Source organism: Pecten maximus, chromosome 14 (assembly GCF_902652985.1).
Source record: "Pecten maximus chromosome 14, xPecMax1.1, whole genome shotgun sequence".
In the NCBI taxonomy this organism is placed as follows: Eukaryota; Metazoa; Mollusca; class Bivalvia; order Pectinida; family Pectinidae; genus Pecten; species Pecten maximus.
Genome location: NC_047028.1, coordinates 29,630,771 through 29,641,597, shown reverse-complemented (window position 1 = coordinate 29,641,597; position 10,827 = coordinate 29,630,771). Strand labels below are relative to the sequence as shown.

General features: G+C 34.7%; 1 protein-coding gene across 3 annotated transcripts in view; it reads left to right on the top strand.

The window, feature by feature from the left end:
• Window positions 1-377: 377 nt before the first annotated feature.
• The window catches only part of LOC117342863 (methanethiol oxidase-like), a 35,603-nt gene continuing 25,153 nt past the window's right edge, over window positions 378-10,827 (top strand). The window contains exon 1 of one of the 3 annotated variants that reach the window (XM_033905149.1): window positions 378-494. In XM_033905149.1, coding sequence (XP_033761040.1) covers window positions 491-494 — 4 coding nt within the window. In that variant the 5' untranslated portion in view covers window positions 378-490. Of the gene's footprint in view, window positions 495-8,427; window positions 8,565-10,827 lie in introns of those variants that run through there. The other 2 variants (XM_033905147.1, XM_033905148.1) reach the window with 2 other exon arrangements.

The following is a 10,827-nucleotide window of genomic DNA, read 5'->3' as shown; positions in this document are numbered from 1 at the left end:
TTACATCACCATAGTGACAAGTGATCTATTAGATGATATGAAAATCTAGATCACAATATACATATATACATGGATGCGAATTGTACTCATAAATATTCATCACAGTCTGTGGCCTCGAACTTGCTATTAACGGCACCCAAACTAATAGAAATATAAAACTGCACAAAATAAATGTTTTACCTTGTGTCAACACACAATGCCACAATTTCACATTTATATTTAATTATTCAAGCCATAATCTATCAAATCTTCCTCATTTTCGGTCAAAACAGTGTTATCATATATATTTGGTGCGTTTGATTCGGTAACGCTCGCTGTGGGTAACCAGGTAACCTTAAAATGCCCTTATAAAACCCGCCAGCACGGAGATATAAAATCTGCGGTATACACGTGTATAGTGTTTATCTAGAGAAAGGACGACTCGATCGTTGACGCAGTCTCGAGGTGTGTAGCCGAACATTCGGACAGTCAATATTGTCACCTCGATATCATGGGTGAGTACGCTCCCTCTATATACTCTTGTTTAGAATGACTGTGAAATAATTCTTTAAAAAACGTAGTTAAATGCATTTTGATACACAGCATATATTGATAAATTGCGTAATGTAATATCGTCCTGGCTGGTATACAGTGTTACGGACGTGTCGGCGATGTTGAAATCTACATGAGAACACAGACATCTGTTTAAAATAACCCTTATATTATTCTATTGTTCTCGAGGGCTTATCTAATTGTCATAAAGCAACATCTCTGTCTGTCTGTCTGTGTGTGTGTGTGTGTGTCTCTCTCTCTCTCTCTCTCTCTCTCTCTCTCTCTCTCTCTCTCTCTCTCTCTCTCTCTCTCCTATTTCAAGTTAAAGTCGTAAATAAGTCGGCTCTCTCTGCTGTTAAGCATAATCGGCTATCGTATCGCACAAGTATGTAGTTTATGCTAATTACAAGCCTATTTAAAAACATTCAGAATGACATTTGACAGATAAGAATAATAAACTTGATAGTCACAAACACAACTGTGAATGAAAATTTTGCAACAGTCATAGAAGTCACATGATCCCCTTAGGAGAGGTAAAGTGAACTATATTCTTAAAGGGAATTCAAATCTGCGAGTGTCCAATTTCCATTTGAAATACTACGGACTGAGTTAGAATTTTAAGTATGGGATGGTAGTTGAAACAATTACCCCCCCCCCCCCCTCCTCCTGCAGAGGCGGGGAACATGTATTCTATATACAGTAACAGTAGAACTAGGAATGCTAAAACAAAATATCCCTTGACGTCTTAGAAGTTTTGTTGATTTTTTTTTAATTAACAATTATATATAGTTTTTAACATATTGTTATTATCAGGTATATATAAGATCGTTAAGGGCCACCCATACAGCAGAATGATGTTGAAATTCAAACACTAATAAATACCTAAAGATTTGCACAAAAAATGTCATGTAATATACCAAAATGGTTGTTTGGACATGTAGCTTCCTGCAATCACCAATAATTTGCTGTAGATGCTACCAGTTTCTTCTATAGAGTAACTTTGTGGTAAGATGTAGCATGGAATAATTCTAAGTCACACAAATGATCAAACCTGAAAAATAGCCATGCTGTTATGTTCACAAGTGTCTATAGCACAGGTTAGGAGCATTTGTTTGACCGGATTTTACCGTATGTAGGTATAAACAAATAATTTGTTTTGACCTTGAAATGCAAATGGCGGCTGAGAATAACATTACACAAATATGGCTTAAAGGAGGCATTTTATTTAACAACAATACTTCTTTATCATACCTTTAAGACATCTCATCAAAGTAACATGAACATTTTAAAGTCAATTTGTTAACCTGGTGATTTTCCAGTCTTTTTAAGAAATAGGCATATTTTACCCCAAACTCAACGGTTGAACATTTTTTCTTACAAACAGTCTTCTTGTCACTTCAAGAATACTTTATTTAGTCTAATAAGAACATTCTTGATGTTATAGGTACCTCCTTATATGCCGTATTTGTGTGATATCATTCACGACCGCCATTTGCAATTCAAGGTCAAAATAAAACAGCGTTTATACATATAATAACGTCAAAGCTGGTCAAACCAATGCTCCTATTCTGTGCTCTTTTCCGGATGAAAATTAGAATATTACACTAACGGTCCTTCAGACCCTTGCTTCTAATACGCCATGTCAAACGAAGCGTATCGGTGATACAGAATGCCAGAACATGCGCAATATGAGCTTCATTTGCAGCGCTAGACAATGTTGCTCGAGTGTCGAGTGTCGAGCGTTCCAACCTATGCGATAATGTAATTTGAATGAATTTAAAAGAATGACACACAAAAAATACTACAAACTAGGCCACAATATAACAGGTGATTATACCCCCCTTTTTAAAAAATCTAAATCTAAACATGTAAACACATTGTTACATAAACTATGTATTACATCTAAACAGCTATACATGAAAGTACATATGAAAATTCCTTAGACAGTATATCTACAGAAAGTTGAAATCCGATAGCCCAAGTCAATTTTCCATAGACCCATTTTGTAAACACATTGTTGAAAAGTAGCATTACTGTCACGCAAACGCTTGCATCATCCAGTAATAACACGTTATTATGGGTTAAAAAACCTCTATTTTAAGCTCTGATCTCATATCATCATTTGTCAGAAAATATTGGAATGTTGTTTACATGAATTGTAATGTATGTCAGGACTCAAACTTTTCATAGCCATTGGGGCCAACACCAAGAAATTTTACATAGACCGACCAGGTTTTCTATAGGATAGCCTCTGGCCATCGGACCACCTTTACTTTCGAACACTGTGACAGAATTGTTTATTGTTTGTCCTGATGTGAATTTCATTGTCTTTACTTTGCATTGTTGGATTCCAAATGATCGTGCACTTAATAATGGCATCAGTATTCTTCTGCCATATTTCTTTGCTACTAACAACGTAAAATAGCAGACGATACAACAATATTTTCATGATATATATAACAGGAAAGCGAACTTAGTGCCTCCACAAGGGGTTAAACCCGCGACCCTCTGCTTACTGCTCCGTCGCTCTACCGACTGACTTGATGGAAATTCCCCCACCTGAAATCACTATGTACCCTATTTACAATTAAAACCTGCCTCACTATTCCTCACTTTTCAAACGAACTCGCCCCGAACACACATAAGCCCAGGTTTTATCCCCAACGAAGCCTCTAATTTTCATATAGCTTGCACTTGGAATGGTCAACTGATGTAACAGAAAAGCAAGTAGTGTGCCTCCACCGTCATCGAACCGCGACCCCAGGCTTACTCACCGGTTCAATCGTACTGACCGGGCGCCGGTGCTTACACCTGGGCATCGATGAATTTTACACTCGGGCAACGATAATATATATAGAAAATGAACGCCGAAGATGGGATCGGAAGAACGGTTGGGATATTTTTTCTCTTTTTTGATGTGATTATGATGTCCTTGAAGGAAAATAACCCGACCATGGAACAAAATGATAAATTGGCTATAACTTGCCAGGATAACTGACAGGAAAAAACACCTCTCATTTTTTGCTAATTCGCCCACATTGTAGGCGGGTATGACCAAATTATGCCGCTATCCACGAATTATGCAACATATACAGCAAAATCCGAAATGACTGTAAATCTCACAGTTTATCGGAATTATATATTTTGACATTGTCAAATCTTATTGGATTGATTGGTAATAGTTAAATAGGAAAATTAAACATTTCCGTATTTTACACCCGTGGCAACGAAGACGCTCTTGAGCTTAACACCCGGGCACCGCAATTTGCTGACATGGTAGTGATGTAGAAATTACCAGAGTTGGCCTTTTGATGGTTTTTGGTTATGTATTTTTTGCATTTATGCAACTCGTTACAATTCATTCACGGACATGCCTCTTTAAAGGATCCGAATTTGTGCCTGTCAATCCGTCATCCATTTTTGTTATGATCTATTTATAAAACTGCTCGAACTTGGTAGAGAGCTCCCCATGGAGTGAAATAATATATCCAGAATATGAGTAAAAAGGCACTTAACATCTACACCAATTTCACGGGTTTTAGGTTTTTGAAAAATTGTCGAATGTCAACGTAAATTTCGTGAGAGTTTATATAGATCTTTTATACTGTACCATCAATGCATGTTGCAAGTTTTGTGTTTACGTCCCATGCGTTTCCTCCTTTTTTCTGATCTGTGTCTACCCGCAGTTGGAATATGGTTGACTACCTCGCATTCTGAATAACAATATATCACATGTAAAGTGCGCAAGGCCGAACTTACGTTCCCCTAACAATATACAATTTGACAGATGGAGTACATACCGAAGTAATTGTTGGTTGCCGCAAAGTGCACATGCTTTTAGAGCATCGGCCAAAGTCCCCAACTCCACTATGCGTCGGCCCGTGCGCCTGACTTGATATAAATTGTCTCGGCCGAGACTGTAACTAACGTTATATGGTCGTCACACATTGGCACATTATGTGATACATCGGCGCTGTCCTTGTTTTCAATGAACCATCTTTAATTTATGTTCTCACTTCATTGAAAGCATATGCCTTACCTAGTCTTTTAGTTTTACAAAACTGACCCCTTTACCTCTTGACCGCATCGTGCTTTAGGCCTAAACATTTATCTCCCAGCTGACTTGAAAATTAAACCAGATGTAACTATTCGTGAATATAATCAAGGGCCCGGATCGCCGGACGCTGGATCGCCGGATCGCCGGATCGCCGGACTCATGTCTGTGACGTCACAGAAGGGTCGGTCTACCTTAACTAGAATGTACCCGATTCCATATATTTTGTTGGTTTCGTTTGTAAGTCCTGTAATCATTATCATTAAAATTTCTGAGTAAAAAGCACATGTTTTGGTGGTTATCAAAGGTATTGAAGTACCCCTGTACAATATTTTATAAATGTTTCTTTTAGGCTGAAAAAATATAATGGTTTTTAAGTTTATCATTCACTAGGTACAACTTTGCTGAAGAAGATTTCCAGCTTCAAATTTACAAACAACATTTTCTGAGAAACATTTCCATTTGGGAAACGAGCCAATGCTATTTCATATTCCTTATACAAGAAAAACAATCAAAACTCACAAGAAAATTCACTTAAAGCAGCTATAGGACATCCTGAAAACATCGATAGCATTAACCTGGATCTATTAGAATTAAAAACAAACAAAAAAGAGAATAAAAAATGATAGGTGATAGTATACGGTTGATATCGAAAGTAGTTAAAGAAAGAGAGAAACCACGAAGTTATTAAACTTGGGAAACATTAATTTTGTACCAAATATCATCCCAACAGTAAAGAAAACAATGGAGAAGTTAGAATGAATTATTTCATGAGAAATTATATTCAAGATATTATAACAATATTGAAGATGTTGGCCTTCATCACTAAATCAGTTCCTGATGTTTTAAGGTAAATTATGAAGTTTCCATATTTTAGAAGAAAACATATCCTATACCAAAGCAACAAACATACAAGATGAATGACAAAAGTACCGAGTCGATTTCCAGAAGACATATTTGGGAAAAACTAGATGATGTATTGCAAGAGCAATCGATAAAACAAGTGCAAAATATGAACAGAATATAGGTTAGTATAGCGACCCTTGAAAAATTACACGGAAAATAAGACTAGGCGTTCTGGCATGGCAGGTGTCTTCTGCTGCAACGACGGCACTCGTTATACAAACCTATGCCAAATCAGGATTAAGTGTTGTGGCTTATATATCTACCAGGTGAAAAAGCAAAAATCCATCAAAGCTAAAAAATAAAAAAGACGATTTTACTTATTCATTTGGTGTCTTTTCGAAGGTAACAAAGAAAAGACGACATGACCTATATTTCGCAGTACATTGTAACAAAGCAAAAAGAGGAAATTACCTATATTTCGAAAGTAACAAAGAAAAATGACGAAATGATCTTATAGTTAAATCACATCCTCAATTTCAGACCATATATAGATATATAGATTAGCCTCGTAACAAAGGAAATACTTGTTGTTTTTTTAATAATTTCTTTATAGCTTTCCTGTTTTAATAGATGAAATATATGACATGTTTTGCCTTCTTTAAATACATTGAAAACCATGAGTTTTCTCTGTCTATTTACTATTTTTGTTTAGTACATGATGCGTTGGATTTTCCCTAACAGTAAGCATGAGGTATATTTTGAACTATTGCACTGCTGAAATGGCTATTGCACGGTCACGTGTGAACTATCTAACACCTGTGATGCTTTTGAATTTGGTCACTTGCGAACTATTGAACACTTGTGACGTTTCGGAATGTCACTCTACCCTTTCAAGCGTCTGAGTCATTCAGATGTCAACATTGCCGACCACAGTCATGGTGACTTCTAGACTTACAGAAAAGTCGAGATGTCGGTGATTCTAAATGTGTTTTAGGGAGTATGCAATACAACAAGTATATCATGTGTGTCTGTGCAATAGTCCAGAACATTTACAGACACCCAATGTATAGCACGGAACGCTAGACTTTTTTTTTCTACAGAAAATGTCAACATTTTTTAAAATTAAAACTACTACCTTAAGCTGGTGTGTGTTATGACAACCATGAGTGGTTACAGGTCAAGGGGACAAGGATGTTTATATACAATAAATCAGCATTTGAAAAAATGCAAAAATTCGGTTAACATTTTGACCTAAATATCGGTCATTCTGTCATCACGAACATATTGTACCATGACCTTTAAACAAAAGAAAAACCCAATAATAAAGAAACAGAACCGATACAAAACAAAACAGTGCTCCGTGTCAAAGAATTTTAGATGTGACCTAGATGATGTCTCGGAAGAAAAAAGGTATTTTTGTAATTTAAGAAAACCTCACCAAAACGAAACCTCATTAATGAATTATAATGGTAACGAAGTAAATAATATAGAGGATACAAAAGGAGATAAAAAGACTTTTTTAAACACAGTTTGAATGTAGAAATTAATAATGATATTACTCAACGTCATTATTTTGATGAAAACAATTCTTTCATCAGTAATCAAAGGGGGAAACGAATCATTTCGAAGGTGAAATACAGTATCAAGAAAGTCTTTGTTTAAAAAGCTACCAAAAAAAAGACGGGTTTTCTGTTGAATTTTACAATTTTTACGAGTTGACAAAATACCCTTCTCATTCGTTCAAACATCAATATTCATCGCGGGATATACATGCAAGTAAAAGACATACAAAATGTACTTCTATATCAAGAATGCATGGACATACATTTCGAACCAAGGAAGCTGTATTTTGCCTTTATGAAAGGCAACAAAGATTTTTGTTTTCGTGTGATTCACAAATAAAATAAAAATGATACCCTTTTGGAATTCCCGTTTTCTCCGTTTTAATTGTTAAGTCTTAAAGACCTAATTAGGAGATGTTTTTAACAAACGAGTATGAGATATCGCCTAACGGCAATTTGAAATCAGCTCTGACTGGCAAAATGAGAAATGCAAATAAAATTGCAACAAAACTAAAAATAAAATTTTACATTTGATATTAGAATTCGTAGTGAACAGGCCCTTTATCAATAACGCCCAGTGATGAAACTAATCTGAAAGTCGGTACACTTCATTGTCGATGTTCCATTTTTGAACCATATTAATCCCCTTGAATAAGTAAATAAAACATCTAAAGACTTCGAAATAACCTGTTATGGGTAGCTAAAGGCTTCAAGTTTTCGATTACGATTTAAAACAAAAGGTTTATATTAGGCAAAAGGCACGTATCAATGCTGAAAACAGTTTGAAATTGTAGGTCAGAGCCCATTGATATATAATACATTGTAATCCGTTTGCATGTCGTCTAAGCTTAAATCGAATGACAAACACAGCATTCTTGACTGTCGGATTTCACACTGTGAGGAAAATCAATCAAACAACACGTATACATCTATATGATATATCGCATTTCAAAAACACATTTTGACGACAATAAAAAAGGAAATACAAATATCGGTGAGAGGGGGCTCCCAAAGGGAATGTAATTGGTGTGTTAAGTGAATAACCTATCCTGGGGCGGGGGGCTCTACATAGGGGAGTTTTATAGTGTATTAATAAAAACCAACCTGCATTCTGTTTTAATTTTCTCGGTGAATTGGGCTCCTTAATAAGGGATTTCAGGGTGTGTAAAGTAAATAATCTAATTTCGGATATAATTTGCCAGGGGCTGCCAATGGTCGATTTCATTGGTGTATGAAAATAATGACCTAAATTAAACACAGAATTTAATTTTACTGGGGAGTATGGTTTCAGATGGGGTATTATGATTTGTTCTAGAGTGAAGTGCTCTCAGACACATGCTGTAGAGTATTATAGAACACACACTGTATGTGCAGTCTATGTGTCGTGGTTATCAGCCTTGACACCGTGCCTCGTACCACACCGATAGTACGGGTCGGGGTATATTTGTTTAGTCTCGCTACACACGTGTGTTGTGTACATTGGTATAGTATGTAGGGACAGTTGATTGACGATAACATTCCCGTACATAAGGACTTACTGAACAGTTGTATTTCCCAAAGAGAAGCTATGGGTAAGTTTGCACAGAATCAATATCAAAACCGACAAATGTCAAATCGATAATGTTATATATAATCCTTTTATCTGTTAATCGAGAATAACTTGAGATGTTAAGCTAAGAGTAAAACTGCATAATTAGCTAAATACATAGTATAAGGGTTTTAAATTTTACTGTTATATGTATGCCTTATATCTGCACTCCAGGCCCTTGCATTAAAAGGGCATGAACTCGGCTGGAAGTCATGTTGCTAAATAATTAAATCGCATGTAATTTTTGATAAGTGTTGTAAACGGTGTCTGCATACATACACAGAAATATACGCAGCCATTTTACCGCATGCTTTCATTATGTGCTGATATATAATAGTCTGTGAGTTTTGTTGGTGTTACGTTAAGATGCTCTGAAAACTTAACTTTCTGCTGCTGATTCATTTGAAGCTCGATGTGTAAATGTATTTATTATCATTACAAAGAATTAGCTGACAAATGGTGTAGGCTTAAAATGTATATAGTAATGCATTTGTGCACGTTTTAATACAATTTATTTTAAAAAATCGTTATTTTGTTAAAAGCCGATGAAATCCAAATATGTTCTGTATGCCGAATACTTCGTTTAATTCGGGGTAGTTTTGTGTCCATTATAAGGAGTTAAGCTTTGTCTGCGTAAAACGATTATTGTGCATTGACAATATTCCAAACAAAATAATTGATTTATATCGCTATGTTTTAAAACATCCTTTGCTTAGCTTGCGAATACGACCGATTAGTGTTGTATAAAAACCATATAAGTTAAACGCGTATCTAAATATCAATTTGTCGCCAGACAAATTCCTATAAATCACAGCTAACAGCTCGTCCTGGCCATATAAATTATATTTCAAGGTCGGCAGAAAGTGTCCTACCTTTTGCCCTGTCTAACCATCCGCAACGCTTGTTTTACATTTCGAGAACCCCATTTGTCCTGTGGTCATATAAATTCTACCATATGACCTACTTTTTCCTGTAGAGCAGATTTGAAAGGGTCTTTTAAAATCAAATGTATAGGATAAGTATGGAATACCACAGCTGTCATATATAGCATTTTGATGTCATCATTTTATATTTTGATGTCATCATTAAATAAAGATATGTTTATGAACAAACTTACATGAATACAAAAACAATTACAATTTAATTAATTTCTTGCCTATACTTCCATTAATGCGTACAGCACAAAAAGCCACCAAATGCAACAATAACTCACAATAATTATCATATTAAAGAAAAAACAGAAGATGAAACGCACGAGGTTGACGTGATAAAGTAAAATTACTACATTAAAAAATGTTCCGGATTTTTCCGTGATTTCTGTTATCATTTATTATTTGATATCATCATTATATTATTTCGTGTCGTCATATATTATTTAATGTCATCATTATATAAAAGGATGTCTTTATTTTATTATTTCATGTCATATATTTTTTAATGTCATCATTATATAAAAGGAGGCCTTCATTTTATTATTTGATATCATGATTATATTATTTGATGTCATATAATGTATATTATTTAATGTCATAATTGTATAAAAGGATGTCATCACTTTATTATTTGATATCATCATTATATTATTTGGTTTTCCAATATTTGCTTTGATGTTAGTGTGAATTATTTTAATTTCAACATCATATCATATGTTTAACATATTATATTATATGTTTTGTTCTGGGAAAACTTCGATTACCAGACATTCATCTGCACATTTAGTTTAGTTGTGTTGCTCACCTGTGTACCAATGAAAAATATTCAATGTTGTACTTTGTTGCAATTGCAACATCCCGATGACGTCACATTGTTTACAGGTTGTACGTTTAACTGAAAACTTTCTTCACAATACATCATGTCTTAGGAAATAATGAGTTCAATTGATTACGATCTTTTACATTCGTGTATCGATGTATGTTCATCGCTAGGTTCTTTTCGGTAGTTAAAACACTGAAGAGATTCAATATTGTGGCATCAACTTTGATATCAATCGCGATTTTCAAAAGTGCAACCTTGTATCGAACATAGAAAAAATAATATAACAGTTAAGCTAAATTACAAGCTGCCAAAATAACATAATAAAATGTTGAAACTAAATCATAAGATCAAATCATATGTTTATGAAATAGAATAATAGAACGACAAAATCAAACTATATAGCGACAACAGCGCTTAATATAATGTTGTAAAAAAATAAATTAGTATTAATTCATATTGTTATAAAATAAAAGCATGTGTTTGTTGTGTAT